Source organism: Caenorhabditis briggsae, assembly GCF_000004555.2.
Source record: "Caenorhabditis briggsae complete genome, chrI, whole genome shotgun sequence".
NCBI classification, from domain to species: Eukaryota; Metazoa; Nematoda; class Chromadorea; order Rhabditida; family Rhabditidae; genus Caenorhabditis; species Caenorhabditis briggsae.
In genome coordinates this window covers 13,708,749-13,735,166 of record NC_013489.2, presented here as the reverse complement: position 1 = coordinate 13,735,166, position 26,418 = coordinate 13,708,749, and the positions used below count along the sequence as shown (strand labels likewise).

The 26,418-nt window shown below is 35.7% G+C and overlaps 1 protein-coding gene across 1 annotated transcript; it reads right to left on the bottom strand.

Moving 5' to 3' along the window:
- Positions 1–606: 606 nt before the first annotated feature.
- Positions 607–16,052, bottom strand: CBG04358 (the record flags this gene model as incomplete). Its single annotated transcript, XM_045241474.1, has 6 exons — positions 607–700; positions 910–1,041; positions 1,729–1,884; positions 2,545–2,676; positions 12,509–12,592; positions 15,991–16,052. The coding sequence occupies 6 exons, from the start codon at positions 16,050–16,052 to the stop codon at positions 607–609; spliced, it is 660 nt and encodes a 219-aa protein (XP_045092652.1).
- Positions 16,053–26,418: the final 10,366 nt, after the last annotated feature.

Here is a 26,418-nt window from a genome sequence, read left to right as displayed (position 1 = left end):
TTCAGTTTCTTTTTTGTAGTCTTTGTAGTCTTTGTAGTCTTAAAATTCGCTGAAAACTCTGAAAAAAATCGTTCGTTAAGAACTACTATTTTTTGCAAAAAAAATTGTTATTTCGAAGAAAAAAAATTGTTGGGGTACTGTAGAAAAAGGGGGCGGGACTTAGATTGGGAGAAATTATTTTGTTGGAAATAAGAGAGAGAGAGAGAGGACAGAGAAAAGCTCAAAAAGAGAAAAAAGTGGGGGGCGGAGTCAGAAATAGGGGGTACAAACTACAAAAAGCTAGTTGGACCGAAAAGGGAGAATTTGGGAAAAAAAATGTTTTGGAGGGAAATTCAAATTTTTGAAAAATTAAAAAAAAATTTTTTTAAAATTTTTTAAAAATTTTCAAAAAAAAAAGCAAAAAAGCGTATAGAGAAATTTTCAGGTGATGGTGGGATTACGGTAGGTACACCGGTACAGTATGAAAACAAAAATATGGAGGGGAAAAAAAAGAGAAAAAACATTGTGGGCGGGGCTTAGCAATAGCTTTTGATTCGTTGGATTTTTTTTTGGTTGAAAAAGGGGAGAAAGTGGGCGGGGCTTATTTTTTCAGGGATTACTGTAGTTTCATTGTACTGAGCAACATCCACACTTCTTCTTCTTCACGTGTATTAATTCGACTTTTCCCGCTGGTGGCAGCTCATTGACATATTCTTCCGAGCTGCGAAAATTGGAATTTTGTAGTTTTTGTAGTTTTAAAAATCTTGTTTAAAAAAATTAATACAAAATTGTAGTTTGTAGTTTTTGTAGTCTTTGCAGCTGATTTTGCGTTTTTGGGGCTCAAAATCCCTCATTTCCGGCCCGATTTTTTTTGCAATTTTTTTTCAGAAAATTCTAGAACTTTCTGTCTGAAATTCAAGGAAATCTTACCGATGATGCTCGGCGAGCAGTGGCTCCGAATGATGTGCATCATTGTTTTTCTCATTTTGCACCAATTGCTCTTTGCTCAGTCCGTTTTGAAGGTACAGCGGAGACTCGTTGGTGGTTGGTGGTGGTGTGGCACTGGAAAATTTTAGTTTGTAGTCTGTAGTTTTTGTCAAAAACAGTCAAAAATTCGCTTGAAAATTCAATCAAAAAAAATTACGTCTTCTAACTTTTGAGAACGCAATTTTCTGAGATTTTCACATCGTCAACTATTTTTTCCATGCAATTTCCGTCATTTTGATACCCATATCGACCTAGAAAATTTTGACATTCAGAATCCAGAAGACGTCAAAATTCAGAATCTCACCAAACTAGGGCAATATGGTAATCAAAATGTCGGAAATCACATGAAAAATAAGATTAACGACGTGAAAATTTCAGAAGTCGCGTTTTTGAAATTTAGAAGACGTCTTATTGAGATTATCCTTAAACTTTGACGTCTTCTGAATTCTGAGAACGCAGTATACTGTAATTTTCACATCGTTAACATTTTTTTCCATGCGAATTCTGTCATTTTGATACCCATATCGACTTACTTTGAAGAATTTTGAGTTCTGAATTCAGAAGACTTCAAAATTCAGAATCTCCCTAAACTAGGTCGATATGGGTATCAAAATGTCGGAAATCGCACGAGAAGGAGGTTTAACGTCGTGAAAATTTCAGAAAATCGTGTTTTTGGAATTTAGAAGACGTTGAAGTTTAGCCTTCTTGTTCAAAAATTTTTTTCGAGTTTTCAAATCTTCAAATTTTCAAAAAAAAACTAACGCCTGAGTGAAATGTTGCTGTTTCGTTGGTGTATTCTGGGCGGAGCCAGGACGACTGGGTGGAAATGGTTTATGGAGATATTGCTCAACAATCGGGTCCACCTCATGATACAGTATCTCCTCTGGCCGGAACGGATTTTCAGCGTCCGTCATTTTTCTGAAAAAAAAATGATCGAAATTTTAAGATTGATTTTTTAAAAATAGTCCTAAAACCAATCAACTACTTTAATTTTTTTTTCTAAAAAAAATTTTTTTTTTTTTCGAAATTTTCAATTTTTCAACACAGGTGATATAATAGGCCACGCCCACTTTTTTGGAACGACACACAGAAAGAAAAGCCACGTGGATTTGTGAACAAAAAGCACTAATAAATATCTAGAGAACAAACCGGAAATGAAGATCCATTGGTCTGAAATTCTTGATTTAAAAATGTGTTGTTTTTTTCAAAAATGAGAACTACAGTAATCCTTTAATGTTTCGACAAAACTTTTGAACATCTAGATTTCTGAACTCAGCTCATTGAGAGCTCCAAAATGAGCCCAAACACGATGCATTTCGGACAAATTTGAAACATTTCGAAAATTTTTAGGTCCTATGCGTCTTTAAAGTGGGAATTTCAGATTGTTTCAAAGTATGGCATGATTATACTCATTTTGATTGGCTCGATGAGCTGAGTTTGAAAATTAGAAAAAATTTTGAGTTTAGGCTGAAATTGATCAGGCTACGGTAGTTTGAAATTTGGAAATTTTTGATAGAAACATTTTTTTTTTCGAAAAAAAAATTTTTTTTTCAAAATTCAAACTAAAAAAAACCTCACTTTGATGGAAGTGGCGGTGAGACGGCGACTCGTCGAACTTCTTCAAATTGTGCTGGCGGTGGAATTGGGGATGGTGCTTCTGGAATCACTGTCTCCGAAGTGACCACTACTCGAGACACGGGGGCGTCGGCACTGAAAATAGAAAATTAGGAGTTAAAAAATTGAAAAATTTTAAATTTCAGAGATTTTTCAGTTTTTAGTTGGTTGAGGTAACGGTTGGAAATGACCTGAATTAGGGGGAAAATGTATATTTCCCAACTTTTTGCCAAAACTCCAGAATTTTCGAATTTCAAGGAATTAATGTACAAATTGAAATGAAATAAGCAGAGAAAAAGATAAAAATGAAAGTATGATAGATGGTTTTAGAAAGAAATTTGGTAATTATGAGGGTAATTAAAATTCTGCCCCTTTTCTATTCTAAATGGACCAGGAACATTTAAGGTATGTTTTGAGCTCAATTATCTCGGCTCATATAAAAGATATCAAAAAGCTGTCAACTAGTAAAATGTAGGAAATTCAATTTTACACATTTTCCTAGTTGACCACTTTTTGATAGCTTTTTTCGTAATTGAGATTCGGGCAGCTTAAAGATCCAGTGCTTTTGTGACGCCCCAAGGAACGTCTCCAGAAGACTTCAAACTCGGAATTTCGAAAAACCAAAAGTTCGGGCATCAAATAAAGCACAATTCTGACCTATCTGTCCATGTTTCAGCTTGCTCGGTTAACTTTGAGTGGGTGAAAAGGCGCGCGACAGACATACAAAGTTTGGTGAATGTTACCTTGAAGAGTGACTTGAGGACTGGATTATCACTGTTTCTGGGAAAGATATCAAAAGGTGGTCAACTGATAAAATGTGGGAAATTCAATTTTACACATTTTTTTCTAGTTGACCACTTTTTGATATTTCTTACAGTAACCGAGATAAATGGGCTAAAACCTAGGATGTTTGTTCTCTCTATGTTGTCCATCTCTGGTTCTTTATGACTTCCGATCCAAAGATGGGGAAAATAGATAATTGTCGCAGATGACAGGGGGGAGGGACCCTTTTATGAAAAGAGCAGGTGTTGGTTATGTTGTGCTCTTTGCTCCATCCATTATGTGCTTCTCAACACACATGAATGATCACTTTAGGAAGAGGAGAACCGTTGGAAAATGGGACATGTTTGATTGATTTTGAAGGGGTATACAAGCAAAAAGAAACCACTGAAAAACGGCTTAAAATATCTCAAGAATATCTCAAAACTAGCTAACAAATCGTCCAAAAACGGCTCAAAAATCTGATCTCGTAAAATAGTTGATAAATAGATTGAAAAGGACCAAAACCGAGTTTCAAATAAAAACTTCAAACTAGCCTAAAGTAGCCCGAGAATGGCTGAAAAAAAAGCACATTTTTTATTGCTCATTTTTATTGCTCATTTTAGGCACATTTTTATAGTTTTGAAATGGCTCAGAATTGCCCTAAAATAGAAAAAAAATAACGGGAAAGTTTTTTTGGGTCATTTTCCACTGATTCCGGTTGTGGTCACAGCTGTCCCCCACTAGTTGTACATACATACACTTTTAGATAGAGATAGACATCGATGTGCACTATTAATTAGATTACTTGGACCAGGGACCCAGAAAAGCCTCAAAATGGGCGACAATATAAAATGGATGAAAAGAAGAAGAAGAAGAAGAAGAAGAAGACCACTAAATTTCCAAGAAGCGCCATTCTTTTTGGGGGGAGAAAATTCCCCCAAAAAGAGGATGGAAGACGAAGACTTAGTCGGCCGTCTTCTCATTCTGGGATTAGTTTGAACGACTTCATCTTCTTTTTGGGAGGGAATCTACTCGAGAAGTTTTAGTTAGAAAAGAGGGAAGAGAGAGAGAGAGAGAGAGAGAGAGAGAGAGAGAGAGAGAGAGAGAGAGAAATGAAGAAACGCCGTACAATTAAAGTAGTTCCCCGAAGAATGAAAGAAAAAAACCCCTGAAATCCAAAAATCAAAAATTCCCCAAAAAATCCTAAAACTCCGAAAATTCCAAAAATCCGAAAAAAGTCTGAAAATTTAGGATTCTTGGATAGTTCACAACAATTCCAGAGCAAATTTTAATGATTTTTAGAAATTTTCAATTGCAAAAAAGGCTGTGAAAATATCATTTTTGACCATTTTCAGAATCAAAAACTGCTTAAAAATGTGAAAAAGCTATTAGAATAACATTTTAAGGTGATTCAGGACCGTTTCTAGATTGGTTTTAAACTATTTTCAAAGCCAAAAATCTGCTTGAAACTGTAACAAAGTCATTTGGGACCATTTCAAAACTTCTAGAAAAAAACAACTGCTTCAAAAGTGCAACAAACAACTTAAGTTGTCCCAGGGACACAAAAAACCGAATGTGCTTCTTCTTTTCTCGAAATGCTCCGGGAGCTCCCGGGGCTCCGGGAGCTGCGGAGAGAGCACCCATACACACAACAAAATGAGGTCCGAATGGAGCACAGAGATAGAGAGAGAGAGAGAGAGAGAGAGAGACGCAGAGATACAGAGAGAAAGGGTCCCTCTCTGTGGGGTGGGGACGAATGCAATTAGAATGCATATGCCCTCCTCTCTCCCCATTGGAACCACTAGATGGGTGAGAGAGTGTGTGAAGGGAGGAGAGTGGTTAGAGAAAACAGAGAAAAAGAATGTCACAAAGTGGGTTGGGTCCCCGGAATGTGTCTCTCTCTCTTCCGGAAAAGGAGAGACACCATGGGGATGGGTTGGGTTAGAGTGGTATAGTTTTCAGCTTGAGGGGAGGACATCCGGATGCACAGATACACGGAAAAAGGGGGGGGGGGAATTACCGTAAACACTCTATTAGAAGCCCACCCAAAGCGCTAACTTTGAGCTCGATTATCTCGGCTCCTTTAAAAGATATGAAAAAGTTGTCAACTGATAAATTGTTTATCACAATATCACAAATATTTCATCAGTTGACAACATTTTGATATCTTCTACAGTAACCAAGATATATCGATTCAAAGTTAGAAAAAAAAGGAAATACGGTAACTGAATTGAGAGGGGTGTACAAATTGGGGGGAATTTGGTTTGCAAAAATCTTTAAAAAGTTCAAAAACTTACCATTTCTCTTCTTTTTCAGTCATTTTTCCAAAAATTCTAGAATTTCTAGAACTTTCTTCTTCAAAAAATGATAAAGTTCCAAAAGTTGAAGAAGAAGAAGAACTAACAAAAAAAGAGGTCACAAGACTTTCAATTTTTCTCAAAATTTGATACTGTCTGGGACAAAAAAAAGAGACATCAACGTTCTAACAAAACCTGTCACATTCAATATTGATCAAAAATGTTTTCCGCCGAAAAAAAAAACCAAAAAAATTCCAAATAAACCTTTTTTCTGTTCAAATTGAAGTGAGAGAGAGAGAGAGAGAGACGCAGAGAAAATGAGAGAATTTGACAATTCAATTGTGTCCCTCTTTTTTGTTTACCCAAAACCCGAACCACCACCCAAAAAAAAAGGCAATTTTTGGGATGTGTTTTCTGGAAAGACTACAAACTACAATACAACCTCTCGATTTTTCTGAAAATTTCAGAATATACTAAACAAGACATGAGCTTCATTTTTGTAGTTGATACTTTTCTCTGAAAACCATGTCCTGGGGAGTTATACTAGCTTTCCCAAAATGAGTGAAAAACTATCAATTTTGGTTAAAAATGGCATTTTTTGAATGCCAGGAATTCCAGCTAAAAATTTATCGATTTCTTTGAAAATTTCAGAGTATACTAAATTAGATTAAAGCTTTATTTTTGTAGTTAACACTTTTCTCTGAAAATCATGTCCTGGGGAGATATGCTAATTTTTCCAAAATGAGTCAAAAATTTTAAATTTTGCTCGAAAATATAGTATTGTCTGTCTGAAAAGCAAATTCACACTTTTTCGATTTGTAAAAAAATGTCAGATTTGTAGTTGACAACTTTTTCTGAAAATTTAGTCCAAGGGAGATAGGACACGTGGAAAGGACCTATGCGCGCCACCACCTCTTCCCTGATAGGTAGGCGCCACCAGTGCGGGAGAGAGGTAGGCTTCCACGTGCTATATCTTCCCAGGACTTGATTTTCAGAAAAAAGTGTCAACTACAAAAGTGAAGCCCATGTTTTGTTTAGTATATGCTGAAATTTTTTACAAAATCGGAAAAGTTTGAGTTAAATTTTCAGACAGGCGAAAATTGCCTACTTTTTGACCAAATTTGCAAAATTTTGACGCATTTTGAGAAATTTGGCCTATCTCCTCAGGACTTGATTTTCAGAAGAAAGTGTCAACTACAAAAATAAAGCTCTATTCTTGTTTAGTGTATTCTGAAATTTTCAGACTAATCGAAAAAGTTTGAACTAGGATTTTCAGCTCCTCCATTATCGCTCTTGCAAAATTCCAACCAAAAAAAGGGAAATCGGCAACAATTTTGACAGATTTGAAAAGATTAAAAAAGAGAGAAAGATTTCAAATCAAAAAAAAAAAGAGAGAGAGAGAGAGAAAAAGGGGGGCGCGGGGAAGAGGATTTCTATTGTCTATTCAAAATATTAGGTTGGCGGGAAAGTCTTTGTCACTCTGTTTGTTTAATCACTGTTCTCGTATATGGAGGCTGTGTATGATATCGACTCTAGTGAATAACAAGGTGATAAGAACCTTCCATATAAACAAGTCCCCATTTCCTTCCCTGCTCCTCATCTGTAATTGAAACGATATGTTTGTTCCCACTGTTATTCACATCAGACATGTTTTGATTTACCTCTTCCTATCTCACACCACGATGAAGGATTCGGAAACTTTCTTGAAGAATGTGTACAACACACATGCCCCTCACTACAATACTATTCGCAATTGGTTCCATCGTTTCGAAAAAGATGACTTCTCGCTCGATGAAAAGGATCGCTCTGGGAGACCCCGTGAGTTGGATTTGGACAAGCTGAAGCACGCATTGCAATCGGATCCATTTCAATCTAGCCGTGAACTAGCTGTCACATTCGGAGTTCACCATAGCACAGTCCTTGAAGGTTTGAAGTCTCTTGGAATGAGAAAACTTTTTGGTCGATTCATACCTCATCACCTGACTCAAGCCAACCTTGACCGCCGAGTCGACGATTCGATTACTCTTCTCACTCTCCACGCGGGCGATCGATGGCTGGACCGGCTAATAACCGGAGATGAGAAGTGGGTCTTCTACGATAATCACCACAGGAAATCCCAGTGGGTTGGAGAAGGAGAGAGCCCACAGGATGTCCCCAAACCCGGCCTTCATCCGAAAAAACGTTATGCTCTCTGTGTGGTGGGGAGTGGACGGCCCCATCTACTGGAACTTCTGCCCGAGGGCAAAACAATAACTGGAGACCTCTACACTACTCAACTACGAAACCTCAAGAAAGCAGTCGACCGTTCGGCCCTGAAAGACAAGAAAGTGTACTATCAACATGATAACGCTCGCCCACATGTTTCGAAACAAGTGAAGCAGGAGCTGATGGGATATGGATGGAATGTTCTCCCTCACCCCCCGTATTCTCCTGATCTTGCTCCTTCCGACTATTGGTTATTTGGCGATATGACACGTGCCTTCGAAGGAAGAAGCTTCAATTCCCGTGGAGCGGTCGAAGCGGCACTCAAACAATACTTTGCCTCACGCCCGGCTGGATTCTACCGCAATGGAATCCATAAATTGAGGGAACGTTGGAGACATGTTGTTGATAATGATGGACAATATAATTAATTATTCGGTTATTTTTTCTTTGAGAAATAAACTATTGAAAAAGTGACAAAGACTTTCCCGCCAACCTAATAATCGCGCGAGTGCACAGGTGATTCGCGAACAATCCGTTACGGACGCTCANCGTTCGCGCGCGGNTGTTATTTGAACCGCATACGGGCCGCACGCGACGCCGTTTTCAGAAAACCACAGCGCATTATTCCGTATTCCTCCGTATTCTGCCCGTTCGCGAACTCCGTATCCGATCCGCTTGCGAATGATGGGCAAACGGATCCGTTCGCGAATCAGACAAAAGTTTAAGTCCGTACGCGGTTCCTATTTCAACCGCGCGCGAACGCTGAGCGTCCGTAACGGATCCGTTCGCATTTTACCTGTGTGAACGAGTAAAAATGTCTGCGTCTCTACAGCGCCTCTATAGGTTTGGAGACCTTCTACACGTTTTTTTACTCGTTCACCCGCGCGATTATTTTGAATAGACAATATTTACTTTTCTCTTTTTTTTCATTATTTATAAAATAAAAATGATGAAGTGGGGAGAGGGGAAACATTAAACAAACATTTATAAATGCTCCACAGAAAAAAAAAAAGAAATTCCAAATATTTGGATTTTCGAGGGAAAAAATGAGCAAAAATGAGCCAAAAACCCTCTGACATATATGTTAAAAATATCGAATTTTTAAGTGAAAAATGACCCAAAATGATTGAAAAGTCTGAAAATTTAAGCGAATTTCAGATATTCAAAGTTTTCAGTATATTTGAGAGCTGAAAATGACCAAAAAAATCGGTTTGAGAAACTTAAAATTCCAGAAAAATTTCTAGAATTTCAAATTTGCGAATTTTGCGAATTTTCAGCATTTTTCAAATCTGAAAATTTCCAGAAACCTTCCCCTAAACTTCAAATTTCTCGGGGGAAAATTGCGAAAAGAAAGAAGAAGTACAACCTAACGAAAAGTTAAACTCGATACCTTTCCCCTCGCCTGCTCCTTGACACCTGTTTTCTCTAACCACTCTCTCATTTTTCAGTACTATTTCTCTCTTTTCTAAATGATCAGAAAAGAGAATTTACAATGAATTTCACTACTCGTGTTCATTTCATTCGCAAAAGATGAATTGCGGCGGGAAATATAAGTAGGAAATGATGTAAAAAGTTTGAGGACATCTGGATGCACAGGTGGACAGATACAGTTTAAAATTTTTGGTCAAAAATGATGTATTTTTCACCTGTCTGAAAATTAATCTCAAACTTTTCCGATTTTTCTGAAATTTTTTTTTTTCTGAAAACGCGCGTCGGTCTTTCCACGTGGCATATCTCCCCAGGACTTGATTTTCAGAAAAAAGTGTAAACTACAAAAGTGAAGCCCATGTTTTGCTTAGTATAATCTGAAAATTTCAGGCAAATCGAAAAAGTTTGAGTCAGATTTTCAGACAGGCGAAAATTGCCTAATTTTTGACCAAATTTGCAAAATTTTGACGCATTTTGGGAAATTTGGCCTTTCTCCCCAGGACTTGATTTTCCAAGAAAGTTGTCAACTACAAAAATGAAGCTCATGTTTTGCTAAGTATATTCTGAAATGACACGTGAAAGTCCCCAAAAAGCGCCACCACCCTTGGGCTGGGGCAGCCGAGGGCTCGGGGTGGTGGAGGTGGTGGCGCGCGTCGGTCTTTCCACGTGGCATATCTCCCCAGGACTTGATTTTCAGAAAAAAGTGTAAACTACAAAAGTGAAGCCCATGTTTTGCTTAGTATAATCTGAAAATTTCAGGCAAATCGAAAAAGTTTGAGTCAGATTTTCAGATTCTCATTTTCATTGCAAAATTATCAGATTTTCAAATTTTTTGGGGGTTTTTCTTGTTGTCTCTTAAGCGAAGAGCCTTGTTTGTCGCGTATCCAAAAAAAATTCCCACGAGGAAACCGAACTTTGACGTCTTCTGATTCTTCCTCTTCTTTTTCTTTTGAAACAACGTCTTCAGACACTTCTCAATAGACACTAAAATGCCGTCTTCTCTGTGTTGTTGTTGGCCCATTTTTCGAGAGAAAAAAAAGCATGAAACATGGGCGGCTCAGAGAAAAAAAACCAAGAAAAACACACACATTTTTGACTTGTTTTCTTTTTTCTTGTCAACTTTTTTTGTGTTAAACGGATCCCAGAGATTTTCTGGGAGTGAAAACAAGTGTGTCTGTTTTTTTTGGGATTCTTTTTAAGAACTTTGGAACTTTTCAACCAAAAAAAACAGATCATAAGAGAAGAGATGTTCGAAAAATTTAAAAATTTGATTCTTAGACTCTTTTCATTGATTTTTTCATCAAAAAATTATCCTCAAAATGACAAAATAGACAACAAAAAATACCCAAAAACACATTTCGAATAATCATAACTCGTCTCAAAATTGGAATTTCGATTTGAATTAAAAAAGAAAATGTAGGTCTTGAGAAAGTTTACAAAATGATATAAAAATTGACTATATTTGAACTTTCCAGTTTCGAGCTAGAAGCCGTAAAAACAATGGATCGTCGGAACAGTAGTAGCGTCGGTTACACTTTTCAACGGAGCATAACTCGGCTCAAAATTGGACTTTCAGATCGAATAAAAAAAAGAAATATGTAGAATTTTGGAAAAGATCTACAAAGTTATATAAAATTTGACTATTTTCAATGACTGAATTTCTCACCAAACGGGCACGTTTTCCCCATCCGTTTGTTTTAGGACTTCAAACTCAAAATTAGCCATTGAAATATAGTGAAATTATGTATTATTTTGTAGATCTTGTCAAGTTCTACATTTTAATTTTTGTTTCAAACAGAAATTCCAAGTTTGAGCCAAGTTATGCCTTGTAAAAAGTAGAAATAAATCTAGGCTAATGTATAGGTAAGACATCCTAGGACACAAACTATTTAAAGAGGCATAACTCGGCTCAAAATGGGAATTTCAGTCAGAATCAAACTGCATAATGTAGAACTTGAAAAGATCTACAAAAATATATAAATTTTGGCTATAAAGTGTGGTTGGGAAGGTCCAGACCGCGGCCCGACCGTGGTCTATTCGAAAAATTTCAATCCTGGTCTTGTTTAGGCTCATTTTGAAGCTCTCAATCAGCTGAATCTTAAAAATTCAATTATTGGAAAACTAGATTAAATTTTCAAAAGTCATGATGGTATTTTCAAAATCTTTCCTATTGATTTTTGCTTTGCTTTTTTTTCAACCAGTGGGTTTACGCCCCTTTTGGGCTAAACCTCTTGGCGCCCAAACCAAGGAACGTCTCCAGAAGGCTTCAGAACCAAAATTTCGAAAAACCAAAAGTTCGGGCATCAATTAAGACACAATTCTGACCTATCTGTCCATGTTTCAGCTTAATCGGTTAACTTTGAGTGGGTGAAAAGGCGCGCGACAGACATACAAAGTTTGGTGACTGTTACCTTGAAGAGTGACTAGATTATCACCGTTTCTGGGAAAGATATCAAAAAGTGGTCAACTGATAAAATGTAGGAAATTCAATTTTACACATTTTACTAGTTGACCACTTTTTGATATTTCTTACAGTAACCGAGATAAATGGGCTACATATATACGCACATACAGAATCTGGTGAATGTTATTAGTAATGATTTTCAAATTTCAACACACAAAAAAAAACTCACTTTGTCATTTTGTGTCAGTCAGAGAGTAAAGTGAATGCAAAGAGAATGAGAGGCTTCTCTCTTGGATTTTCGAAAAGAGATAAAGAGAAAGAGAGTGAGACTGAGGAAGATCTGTGTTGAGTTAGAAATGAGAAGAAAGAGCAAAAAGTGAGTTCTTTTTCTCTGCGTCTCCACACTCTCTTACTGTCTTAGGGGTCTGAGGGTGGAGTTGATAAGAAAAAGAAGAGTCAGTTCGACAGAAAAAAAACTGACACACAATGACTCAAAAACATGATGAGAGCACAGAAAAAATATGAAATATTGGCTCAGGAAACAGCTGATTTCTTCTTTTTTTGCTCTTTTTTTCGTTAAATTCCGAGGATTTCAGATCTTTCTAAGAATTGGATAGTAGTTTAGCTAGCTATCATTTCAAGAAAATTTTTTGAAAATTTTTTTTTCCAATTTTCGATTATTCGAATAAAAAGTTTCATAGTATTATTTTTCTTGCTATTTCAGGTCGTGATATCAATTTTTATCAGAAATGGACAATTTTGAAATTTTTACAAAATTTAAAAAAATTTCAATTTTTCAAACTTTTCGAATTACCGCCAAAATGAAACTAACTCAGTGAATGGTTGTCTTGGCATCAGCGGAGTCGCATCATCCTCCTTTTCGTAGACAAATGTGTGGTCGTCGCCGAAGGAGACTCTGAAAATTCGGAAAAAATAAATAAATTGAAAAGTTTGATGCGCAGGTTTACAAGTAATCCTCCCCGCTCCTTAAACTGTTAAACCCTTCTTATCGGCTTTACATGTTTTATAGTTAGATGTACAGGGTACTCAGAAAAGCTACAGTAATTTCTAATTATTGGGATTTTTCAGAATTTCAGGAGTTTCTGAGATTTTTGGAATCCTGGGTTCTTTTCGGGACCTCCAGACTGAGATTTTTCGAATTTTTCGAATTTTCGAAATTTTCGATATTTGGACTTTTTTGGAATATTTCCAATTTTGGAGAATTTGGATTTTTCGAATTTTCGAATTATTGAATTTTTGGGATTCATGGAACGTTTTAGGACTTTTGGAATTTCTCGAATTTTGAATTTTGACAAGTTTACCAACTTTCGAACTTTTCGGATTTTTGGAATTTTTAGAATTTTGGACTTTCAAATTATGTGATTCTCGGGATTTTTCAATTTTCAAGATTTAAATTTTTTCAATTCTCATTTTTCAGCCTAGTTAGATGTGCAGGGTACAGTAATCCAGAAGAAAAAACTACAGTAATCTTCTCCAAACCTTACGTCTTTGTACGTTTTCCAATTCCAAAGTGTTTCAATATACTTCGCATAATTTTCAGCTATATTTTACTGAAATTTTGAACTTTTGAAAAAATAAGAAAAATTGGGAAAAGTCTTCTAGACAGCTGAAACATATAATTAGGCCAAAATCTAAGCTCTTGGTAGAATTCAAGAAAATTAGGAAAACCTGAAAATTCAAAATTACCGTATACACTTTAATAGAACGCCACCCGGACCGTCCACTTTGAGCCTAAATATCTCACTTAATTTGAAAGATATCAAAAAGTGGTCAACTGATAAAATGTTTATCATGATATCAACAATATTTTATCAGTTGACTACTTCTTGATATCTCTCACAAGAAACGAGATACATAGGCTCATTCAGATGGCGTTCTATTAGAATGTTTGGTAGTCAAAATTTCAGACAAAAAACAATTAAAGTCGCCCACTTCAACCGAAATCAAGAAAAGTGGGCGTGGCTAATTCCTAGAGACTATAAGATTTAGAGAGACGTAGGAGGCAGGAAACCGGTACAAAGCAATTATAGCTGGAGAGAGAAAAAGAGAGAGAGAGAGAGAGAGAGAGAGAGAGAGAGACGCAGAGAAAAGCAGAATTCTCCAATTGAATAGAGAAAAATGATGATTTTGTGACCTTGAAAATGACTTTCTAGGCGGCCCAACATGGGGGACAATAAATAAAGAAATTGCGCGAAAATGGAAATGACAGATTTTAGAGAAAGAGAGAGAGAGAGAGAGAATGAGAAGAGACGCAGACAGTTATAAAGATGGAATTTTGAATTCTAGCTGGTCTCTAGGATTATTAGGACTTTTATAATTTTTTAGATTATTCTCGGAAAATCGAATACTCTCAATTTTTTGTGAATTCTGGGCTTTAATGGATTCATGAAATTTTGGATTTTTCAGGATTTTTGGTTTGTCTATATTTTGAAATCCTAGACTTTTGAAAATACGAAAAATTCCGAATATTTAGATTTTTTCAAGTTCTCAGGATTCAGGAGTCTAAAATCAAATTTCTCAAAAAAGCAGAAAAAAAGAGCTACGCAGTTTGAAAATGAAAAAAAAATAAATTAATCAAATTTTGCATAAAAGTTGTAGGCTATAATTCATATGCACCTGTCTAATATGAGAAAATCAGAAAATCGGTGAAGCTTGAAAATTTCAGATTTGCTTGAAAAAAAAAATTTCTTTTGTTGCAGAAAAAAAGTACACAATTTTTTGCTTTGCTGACTTTTGCTGACACAGCAATACAGCAAAAAAATATATTTCCCTTCTTTTCTCGCCGAGCGTTCACTTTTTTGTTACGGTTTTCTTACTCTTTTTTCGATCATCAAATAAATAAAATATATTTTCTCTTTTTTTTCTCTGCGTCTCTCTCTCTCTCCCTCTCTCTCTCTCTCTCTCAATTTTTTGAGAAGCTGCAAGGAATGTTTTTTGAATGAATCAAAAATATTGTACTACTATACAGAGAGACTAAAAACTACAAAACTCGCCAAGCCTCAGTAAAAAAAACAAAATTCAGAGTTCAAAATTTGGTCATTTTTGGACGGTCTGAAAATCTATCTCAGCATTTTTCAATTTTTCTGAAAATTACAGAGTATACTAAACAAAACACGGGCTACATTTTCGTAGTTGACACTTTTTTTTGAAAATCAAGTTCTGGGAAGATATGCCACGTGGAAGACACCCCCTGCACCAACACCACCCCCTCGGGCGCCACCACCTCCGCGCCTTGTTGTCTTCCACGTGGTACATCTCCCCAGGACATGATTTTCAGAGAAAAGTGTTAACTACAAAAATAAAGCTTTAATCTAATTTAGTATACTCTGAAATTTTCAAAGAAATCGATAAATTTTTAGCTGGAATTCCTGGCATTCAAAAAATGACATTTTTAACCGAAATTGCAAATTTTTGACTCATTTTGGGAAAGCTAGTATAACTCCCCAGGACATGGTTTTCAGAAAAAAGTGTTAACTACAAAAATGAAGCGCATGTTTTGTTTAGTATACTTTCAAAATTTCAGACAGAATGAAAAAGTTTGAGCAAGATTTTCGGACAGCCAAAAAAGTGTCATTTTTGACCAAAATTGCAAATTTTTGACTCATTTTGGGAAAATCAGTATATCTCCATGGGACTTCATTTTCATGAAAAGTTGTCAGCTACAAAAATAAAGCTCTAATTTTGATTAGTCTATTCAGAAATTTTCAGACAAATCGAGAAAATTTGAGATAGCTTTTCTAGAGTTCAAAGTTGACCATTTTACTTAAAATTGCGTTTCTCGGAATCAATGTCTGTTACCAATCTCAAATATTTTAGACTATTTAAAGCGTTTTTTCAGCCAAATTTTGTAATTTTTGTGACTACTCTCTTTAAATTAGCTTCTTAACACTTTCAAGGGTTTCCTGAACCAATAAACCCTGTATAATCATTTTCGACCTTTTTTCCCTATTTTTTTAATGTTTAAAAATGGGGGGACAGGAGATTTTTTGTAGTTTTTTTGTAGCTAGAGTATGCATTCTACCGTAACGGTGTACAACGCATAATGTCACTCTGCGTACAGCTGTCGTCCTCGCCTTTATGTATGCAATCGGGCGTGCGCTTTCTCTTTGCCCGCGTGGCTCAGTCGGTAGCGGCGCCGCACCCTCAATCATCGCCCTCACAAGTTCAACTCCTCGAGGGGCATCTTTGAACGGGATTTCGAGAACATTATTTTTCTCATGTCCCCCCACCTTTAAACACATTTTCGACCCGAATTTTTTGTGGATTTATAAACAATATTTCCTCTCTTCCCACCTCTTATCCCGATTATTTCCCAATGGCGACAGCGGGGGCGACGAAACGGCGATGGCGGACATTCGAATTCTTGCGTTCCTTGCTCAATCCGTGAATCCTTCTCCTGTGAGTTGCTCCAGATGCTCCTGTGCACTTCTTCTTCTTCTCTGGAAAAATGAGCATTAAATTAATGACGGGTGTTTGGGAGGGATTGGGAGAAGAAGAAGAATGTTAGGAAGAAGAAAAAAAAACGGGTGGAGCAAAAAAATAAAGAGAGCACAGAAAGCAAAAAAAAAACTATAGATTGTTGTGCAATCTGGAAATAATAAGGAAAATAGAGAGAGAAAAATAAAAAAGACACTTTAAAGTCCCAAAAAAAAAACATACTTGTAAAATTCCGGGCCGTCCCGCTAAAGCCCGGGCCTGAGGAAATTTTCAAGTCCCGGGCCCGGCATCAAAAATTATGTATTTTTGAGCCTAAGTTTCACATTTTTTTTTGTTATTTTGGATTGTTTGTCTGTTTGCTCTAAAAAGATTTTTTAAAAAACTCGAAAAAATTTTTTTGAAAAAATCACATAAGGGTCCCCCCTTATGTGTTTTTGAAAAAAGGAAAAAAGCCCGGGCCCGGCCCGTTACAAGTATGGAAAAAAAACTTTTTAAAACTTTCAAAGAAATTTGAAGAAGAACTTTTTACTTTTTCGGGATTTTTAGGGATTTTGAGACTTTTGAAAATTTTTGGAAAATAAAATTCTCGAAAATACAAGTATTTCCATAATTTCAAAAATTCCAGAAAATCCGAAAAAAAAATCCCCAAATTCACTTTTTGAAGATCGTTTAGAAGGATTTCTTGGAATTCCAGAATCCCGAAATTCCAATTTCTAGATTTCATTCAAGTAATTAAATTTAAAAAAAAGAAAAGTAAGGTCATTTAGGGGAATTATCATAATCAATTCTCTAATTGCCTCAGAAATCGATTTATTTCAACTAATCATGTTCACCTAATTTTAATGATTTTATTGAAATTTCGGGTGAAGGGAAAACGGAAAGGTGTGTGGAAATATGAAAACATGGAAATGAAATGAAACAAACACATAACATAATATGTAATAAACGGAGATAAGAGAGAAGGTGAGAGAGAGAGAGAGAGAGAGAGAGAGAGAGAGAGAGAGAAAATTGAAAATTAGGTTGCAACCAGTTGATTTTGAAGAAATAGATCATGATCTAGATCAAACCCGCGTCCAATTTAAAATTATTAAAATTCTTATGTTCTCGAAATTCCGTTTAAATATGCCCCTCGAGGAGTTGAACTAGCGGGGGCGATGATTGAGGGTGCGGCGCCGCTGCCGACTGAGCCACGCGGGCAAAGAGGCAGCCGGCGCCAAAATGCATACATAAAGGCGAGGACGCCGGCTGTACGCAGAGTGACATTAAGCGTTGTACACCGACACGGTAGAATGCATACCCTAGCTACCAAAAATCCTACGAAAATTTTTTTTTGCTAAAATCTGAAAATCCCAAGATCCTAGAATTTCTGAAAACCTAAATTCAAAACTTTGCAACTAATTTCATCGAATTCTGAACATCTAAAAATTCCCCAAAATCTTGAAAACATCAATTTTGAAAATTTTCTTCAAAAATCCCCAAAAATCTGTCTAGATGTGCTCTAAAGCCTCGCTGACACCAATAAAATAATAAAAAATGTGTGCTCTTGCTCTCCAGAGCTTCAAGATTTATATATATATATATATATATTTATCCCTCTAATTCTCTGCGCCTCTCTCTCTCTCTCTCTCAATAGCTCATGAAGAAAATAGGAAAACAGCTGGTTGAACTCTCTAAAATGACATTTGGACCTAGAAATTTGTGTGAAGAACATAGAACATCAATTTTTACGATTTTCGGAACATTTTGGCGGGAAGAGAGGAGAGAAGATGTAGAACATATATGGAAGGATTAGGTATATTCCGAAGATGAAAATGGAAAGAGAGAGACAGAGAGAAATAAGAAGACGTGGTGGGGAGATTAGGCTATGGAGATTAGACAGGATAGGCAGAAGAGGAGGCGTTATCAATTGATATCCGTTAGTCATTGATTAAGAAAGGGAGAGAGTGCAAGAACGGGAGAGACGCAGACAGTGAGAGCATGTATTTGGAAAAGTTGAAAATCAAAAATTCTCAGCAGTTTTAGAGCTGTTAAACGTTGAAAATCATGATTTTTGGGCTTTAAAAAAATCTAAAAAATCGATTTTTTAAATTTCTCAATAATTTGCTTGGATGGCCTAGTGGGATTTTTGAGCTGCTATTTTCGGATCTAGGGGTTCCAGGTTCGACCCCCACCGGCGGCAATTTATTAAAAAAAAATTTTTTTTTGGAGATTTCCAGACGCGGCAAGTTCAAAAATCGAGGTTGAAATGCACAGAAAATGACTTTAAGTGTACTTTTGGGTCAAAAATGAGAACGAAAATTGAAAATGTTCAGTTTTAGTGCTGAAAATCTTGAAAATTACATTTTTAGACTCAAAAACACTTGCAAAACCACCAAAAACAACCAGAATCCCATATTTTCATTCAAAAATTTGACTTTTCCAGATTTTTCCAAAAATTGCTCGGATGGCTTAGTGGGGTTTTTGAGCTGCTGTTTTCGGATCTAGGGGTTCCAAGTTCGACTCCCACCGGTGGCAATTTGTTTTTAAAGTTTTTTGGAGATTTTCAGACACGGGAAATTCAAAAATCAAAATTAAAATGTTCTGAAATTTTTCCAAATCAGCCATAAAAGCCTTGAGATCAAATTTGGCCTAACTTTTCCTTCCAAAAAAAAACCTAGGCCACCACAGAAAAAGCAAACTCTGTGACCTTATCGCCTCGAAAAACTAGTCAAAAATTGTTCTCTGCCTGTCTCTTCCCAAACAATTTTCAATGTTTGTTCCCGATTTTCGCCCCCCCCCCCCCCCCTAAAAATCATCGGGCGAAAGAGTTTCAATCGGAAGAGAGACGCAGAGATGGAGAGAGAATTAGACAGTTAGAGAAAAGACTAACACGTCATCGGAGCGACGGATTACTGTCATTGAAATTTGTCTATTTGTGTAAATAGGAGATCTAGTAAGGTTAAGAGAGATGGAGTAAATAAAATGTCTTTGATAATAATGGGGAAACTAGACTTTCTGATTCTCTGCGTCTCTCTCTCTCTCTCTCAATTTTGGGGATATTGAGAGTTTTGGGATTTTTAGATTTTTGGTAGATTTAATCGAATTTTTAGTTTTATAGTTTTTCGAGAAATTCCCATATAAGGAATGGGAAAAAAAGAGAGAAAGAAAAAAAGGGGAAGAAAGTCAATGTCACAAAAAAAGGGAAAATAGAGAAAAAAGAATACAATGGACACACAAAAAATGAAAAAAACGAAAAGTTTTCCTTTTCTTCTATATGTTTTCAGGTGGTTTCCAGGAGACGAGAGATTAGGAAGTGAGAGAGAGAGAGAGAGAGAGAGAGAGAGAGAGAGAGAGAGAGAGAGAGAGAGAGAGAGAGAGAGAGAGAGAGAGAGAGAGAGAGAGAGAGTGAGAGAGAGAGAGAGAGAGAGAGAGAGAGAGAGAGAGAGAGAGTGAGAGAGAGAGAGAGAGAGAGAGAGAGAGAGAGAGAGAGAGAGAGAGAGTGAGAGAGAGAGAGAGAGTGAGAGAGAGAGAGAGTGAGAGAGAGAGAGAGAGTGAGAGAGAGAGAGAGAGGGCCACCGGTGGGGGGTCGAACCTGGAACCCCTAGATCCGAAAACTGCAGCTCAAAAACCCCACTAAGCCATCCGAGCAATTTTTGGAAAAATCTGGAAAAGTCAAATTTTTGAATGGAAATATGGGATTTTGGTTGTTTTTGGTGGTTTTGCAAGTGTTTTTGAGTCTAAAAATGTAATTTTCAAGATTTTCAGCACTAAAACTGAACATTTTCAATTTTCGTTCTCATTTTTCGTGTATGTGTATGTCATGTAGTTGGCATGGGTGAAAAGCGGCTTAGGCTTATATAGAAATGTACTAAAAATGAGTCCCCCTTCAGATATATATATATATATACATAAATATATGACAACATGAAAAAAGAGAGAAAGAGAAGAAGAAGAACAAAATTGGAATAGTTGGGAGGGGACGGGATTTCGATGGGAGAGAGAGAGAGAGACAGAGAAATCTAAAATATCTAGATGATGTGAGTGACAGAACTCAGCGAAATGGACGATGATTAGGTGGTCTGGGAGTTTGGGAAATAAAAAGTGCATTTTTGTGATTTTTGGATTATTCAGGATGTTGTGTAATTTCCAATCTGAACTGTTTGGATTTTCAAATAATTCCTAGTAGGGGTTTTTTTTTGAAAATAATGAAATTTTGCATGGAATTTTCGGGATTTTTTAGAATTTTAGAATTTTAGAATTTTTGTGATTTCCCCCCATTTTCTCTGTTTTTTGTATGGTTTTGTGTTTGTATGTGTGTGTGTACACATAAAAATAGAACGACCAAATGGAAATGAGGTAAAATTGGAGGGGGGAGGTAGGAATTGAATTGAATTCACCGAATTTATCGAAAGAGAGAGAGAGAGAGAGAGAGAGAGAAAAAGGAAATCGTTCCTTTTGGAAGTGGTCGGGAGGGGGTGCATAATAATTAAAATGCCTCGTTCCCTATAATTTTCCATCATCCATTTTACCCTATTTGGAGATTTCCATAAGGGTTTTGGAGATTCCAGAAAAAAAAACCTTAAAATCCTAGAAAATAGCACAAAAAAAACACCAAAACCACTTCAAACCAGGCTACATTGGAATGTTACTAATCCATAAAAATCTGAAAAAAAAACCAAAATGTACACTTGACATCTAGATCCTAATTTAGCTTTAAAACAATCAGAAAAAATTGAAAAAAATCTCCGGGAAGATTCTAAAATTAGTCTAAAATTGGACCAATTCTCACGCCCACACTTCTGGATTTTCAATTCTGAATGGACTTCTAATACCCCCCCCCCCCTTGGGAAACTTTTCAATGGAATTCTCCATGGGGGGAATTTCAGAAATTCAGAAATTCAGAAATTCAGAAATTCAGAAATTCAGAAATTCAGGAATTCAGAAATTCAGAAATTCAGAAATTCAGAAATTCAGAAATTCAGAAATTCAGGAATTCAGAAATTCAGAAATTCAGGAATTCAGAAATTCAGAAATTCAGAAATTCAGAAATTCAGAAATTCAGAAATTCAGAAATTCAGGAACTCAGAAATTCAGAAATTCAGAAATTCAGGAATTCAGAAATTCAAAAATTCAGAAGTTCAAAATTCAGAAATTCAAAAATTCAGAAGTTCAAAATTCAGAAATTCAGAAACTCAGAAATTCAGAAAAAAAAGCCATTTCACACCCTTTCCCAGGTACTAATTTGACCGAATTGTGTCCAAAAATCCAAAATCAAACTGGCAACTAAAAATTTTGGGATTTAAATAAACAATTTTTTTCAGGGCATTTTCTCCTGACCTTTTCTCGGTCGGTCTTTTTTATGTGACCGCCAGAGATTTCTTTTGGAAATTTGAGGAAAATGAGATTGAAACTTTAGATATGTATGTATGATGGCCTTAACCTCCTCCCTCTTTGTCTTCTTCCTTTCCCAATTTACCACGTTTCTGATGGTTTTTCTGCCTTGCCGAGAAGAGAGTTGACCTCCAATTTAGAAATACGAGCATATTTTGATAATTAGAATGTAACTCATTCAGATTAGAACTGATTTTGAGGAGTTTTCAGGAAAAACAGACTTTAAAAGGTACTAATTTGGGGGCTCTAGGAGTTAAATGGTAACTGATTAGGGTTGGGTTCGATTCCTCTCTCCTTTGTTTGTTTTTGTTTTTGTTTTTGGTCTTTGTGGAAATCTTCAAAATGTTCCGAACACATTTTTCAAAAAAAAAGTTCATTTTGATACTGAAAAATTTTACTTTCTTAAATGTTTTAAGTAATATCTAGTTTTTGACTATTAAGTAGGAAATTCGACGCCTTACAAAAGTGGCTCAAACTTTTTCGCTTTGTCTGAAATTGCTAGAGTATACTAAACAATACTAGCGCTTCACTTTTGTTGTTGACACTTTTTTCTGAAAATCGGGTCCTGGGGAGATATGCCACGTGGAAGACACCAAGGCGCGCCGCCTCCCCCCCCCCCAGGGTGGGGGGGGGGGGGGGGGTGGAGGTTCTTTCCGCGCGTGGCATATCTCCTTAGGACTAAACTTTCAGAAAAAAGTGTCAACGACACAAATGTAGGCTCTAGTCTTGTTGAACAAATCGAAACAGAACAAACTACTTTCGTATAATTCTCAAAGTTCTAAAAATTCTAAAACTCCAAAAAATATCTTAAAATGCCCGAAAAAAGCTGTTTTTGAGTAATTTTCTTGAATCCTTACCCAATTTCATAGCCTTTTCCCTTTGAAATGGTCTAAAATATTTTAGGAAAAAGAAAAAACAAACCAGTAGACAATTAGAAAATGAATTCTAAATTCCAAATTTGGAGAAGACAAGATGGTGGAGAAGAGGGGAAAATGGAATTGCCCAAAAAGAATGGGGGACAAAAGACAATAGGAAAAGGGACGAAATGAGAATAAAAGAGTCCATAAAATTACCATTTTCAAAGAGAAGAAATGGAAAATCCAACAAAAAAAAAGAGGGAAAATCCTTGAAATCCCTGAAATCCCTGAAATCCAAATTAAGGGATTGTGATCTTTAAAAATCGGAAATATATAAATTTTTTTAAAAAAATATTTCAAAAAGACAAAAAGAGAAGATAGGCAAAAAATATTAAAATTTCCAAAAGTTAAAAAAAAATGTTTCAAACTGAATTTCAGATTATTCGAATTTCAGGAATTCCAGGTTTTCTAGATAATCAATATTTGAGATTTGGAATTTTCAAAAAAAAACGTTCAGATTTGGCAGAAAAAGCAAACTACAAAGGTTTGACAAAAAACTCTCCCACTTCAAACCCCCCCCCCCTCTTCACAAAATTATGACCTCACAAAAAAACCTTTGCAGCTATTGAGACTTTTTTCTAGTTTCACAAAAAATGATGTTTGAGGTCAAAACCTAAAATTTATATCACTTCATTAATTCAAAAATTTTCTCAAGTTCTAAAAACCATAAAACCTATAACCCCTCCCCCCACCTGTCAACTTTGAGCTAGAGCTTATCTCATCTCCCATAAGAGATATCAAAAATGTGTCAACTGATAAAACGTTGGTGATATTATGATAAACATTTTATCAGTTAACAATTTTTTGATACCTATTACAGAAATTGAGATAAAAAGACTTAAAGGGAGACGTGGATCCCCCCCCCCCCCCCTTGCGAGGTCTAATTACTTTGAGCTTATTTATCTCGGCTCCTATAAGAGATATCAAAATTTAGCTGATCTTATGATGAACAATTTATCAGTTAACTATTTTTTGATATCTTTCGCAGGAAAAAAGATAAATTGGCTCAAAGTTTGAAAGGGGGGGGGGGGCGTTTCTATTACAGGATTTACGGTAATAGGATCAAATGGGTATTTTTTTTGGATTTATTTTTTAATAATTATCAATGCTGATAAGCTAAAATTGATACTGATAAGTCTCTATATCTTTATCTAACTGTGTAAACTCGAAAAAGAAGGAGAAAAGCTGAGCAATGGGAAATCTCTCTAGGGGAAAAGAAATATGTCATACTAGGGGGGTCAATATTTACAAGTGGGAAGGGTTAAAGGGAGGAAGAAAAGGATGCAAAACGGAACATACAACACACTCTAAAATGCGCGAATAAGTGGTTTCAATGAGTGTATTGGATTTCGGGGATGGGACACAGGACAATAGAGACAAGTGTAAATGAGGTGGATGGATGATATGAGTCGATATGATAACATCTTTACCTTACTTTGAGCCGATATATCTAAGTTCCTGAGGAAGATTTGAAAAAGTTGTCAACTAACAAGCTGCTTAGAACAATAAAATGAGCAATTTGTTAGTTGACAACTTTCTGATATCTTTCCCAGGAACCGAGATAATTGGGCGTAAAGAGACAACCCCCCCCCCCCCCCTTACCTAGCTCCCCCAGGGTCCTATCGCTCTTTGAATGAAATTATCTCGGTTCCTGGGAAAGATATCAAAAATCTGTGAACTAATAAATTGTTTATGATAGTATCACCAACATTTTATCAGCTAACAACTTTTTGATATCTTTCGCAGGAACCGAGATAAAATGATTCAAAGAGGGCCCATCGGGAGGCGGAACCTTTCTTTTAGGATAGGTATTGGCAAAAAAAAATCGTCGCGTACATTGATTTACAACTTATACTGACTATTGTGGTACTAAAAACCTGGCATTTAAAGATTTGCGATTTATCAGGCTCCACCCCCAAAACTAACACCGTATCAAGCTATCGTATTCCCTCTATTAGAAGCCCAACTAACCTGTCAGGTCTGAGCTCAATTATCTCGGTTCCTGTGCGAGATATCAGCATTTTGTCAATTGACAAAATGTTTGTGTTATTATGATAAGCAATTTATCAGTTGACCACTTTTTGATATCTCTTACAAGGGCAAAGATATATGAGCTTAAAGCAAGCTGTCCTAGAATCAGCATTTTAACGCTATAAAGCTTATAGAACTAACCGGAAATGTTGTTTTATGGCTCAAACATTCTTTTTTGTTCAAGCCAATTGTCGGGGAGCACGAATTTCCCTCCTGAGCACCAAAAACGACGAATTCAAAGAGCAAAAAATGTGCGAACTGCCATTTTATATGCATTGTGCTCTCTCTCAGACTGCCTTTTGCTTCATTTTTCAATTTATTTCTTGAAAGAAGGTGAGAGAGAGAGAGAGAGAGAGAGAGAGAGAGAAAACTGGAAATGTGTGAAAATCGATGTTTTTAATGTTTCTAAATATCTGGAAATCTGAGAGTGAAAATGGTGAAAATGCAGAGGTTTAATAATTTTCGAAAAATCGGAAATTTTAGAAAATTTAGAAAATTTAGGATTTTCTGAATTTTTAGATTCACTTGATTTTCGGGATTATTCTAATTTTTTGGGGTTTTTGGTGATTTTTAGGGATTTTTAAAAAACCTTTTAGAAACTAAAATATTCCAAAAACTAAAAATGTGTAAAAATTAAAAATGGAAATTTTTCAAAAAAATTTAAATATAGTCCAATTCGGATAAAAATTGATATAACCTCAAAATAAGCTGAAAATTCAAAATCTGGGAAAAAAATACCAAGCAGGGCCTGAGTTTTTTTGAAATCAATTTTTTTCAAAATTTTGAAAAGTTTTCTAGAATTCTCTAGAAATCAAAAATTGCCAAAAAAAGACACACTATACAAAAAAAAATGTGCCGCTTTTTGAGAAAATCAAATTTGCCAAAGATTGACAAACAGAAAAACAACAAAAAAATTTTCAAGAATTTTTTTTCATGTTTTTCTTCTTCCTAGTACTTGAGCATATCTCTCTAAATCTCTCCAAATCACACACTATTTCTTCATTTTCTTATATTTTTCGATTGCTCAGCGGAAAAAAAAACGGAGCATGAAAAAAGAAATTTTCCGTAGAATTTTACGGAAAATTGATAAGGAAAATGATAAAAAGAGATAGATAGGCACAACACGGAGTACTTGAGAAAATTTGAAAATTCCAAAAAAAAAGAAAATTCCCAAAATATCCTAAAAATCTAAATTCCTGAAAATCCGAAAGTTCTGACTTCAAAGAAACTTTTTTTTTTCAAAAATTCCTCAGAATTCTGAAAGTCTGAATTTCTCAAAAGAAAAATAAAAAACTTCTCATTAGTGTGCTCTTTCTGGCTCCAGAGAGCTCAATACGGGAGAAAAAAGAAACGAAATGAAAATTGAGAAGACGTTAAAAAGAAGACGTCAAGAAGTTAGAAGACCCAAAAGAAAAACAATTTCGTAGATCAAATTTTTATAATGATTTACAACAAAACAACTATTTAAAAAACTGTCTGAAATTCTGAAATTTTTTTCCACATTTTTTAATTTAAAATAACTTTTTAATAAAATTCTAATAAGTGGGCAATTATAGAGGGGTAATTATAGGAAATATATAATTTCATTATTAAATTTTCAATTTATTTTTGAATTTCTGGACTTTTGAATATTTTTTTTCTAATTCTGAAATTCTCAAAAATTCAATTTTCGGATAATTAAATTCCAAGAACTTCATTGGCACCGACCGATATGTGGATTTTTGAGGTTTTGAATGTTTTTCAGATTTTCAAAAAATTCAAGAACTTCAGATTTTCTGGAATTTCAAGAATTTAAAAATGTTTAAAGAATTTCAGAATTTTTAGATTTTTTGAATTTGAAATTTTTTCTAATTTTCTAAATAAAGTTTGCTATATTTTCCAAATTCCGGCTACCAGTTGGTTTAGGCCCGTTCGGGGCTAAACCTCCTGGGTTCTGGTCGCTCTCCACCATCTCTCCTGTCTGCCC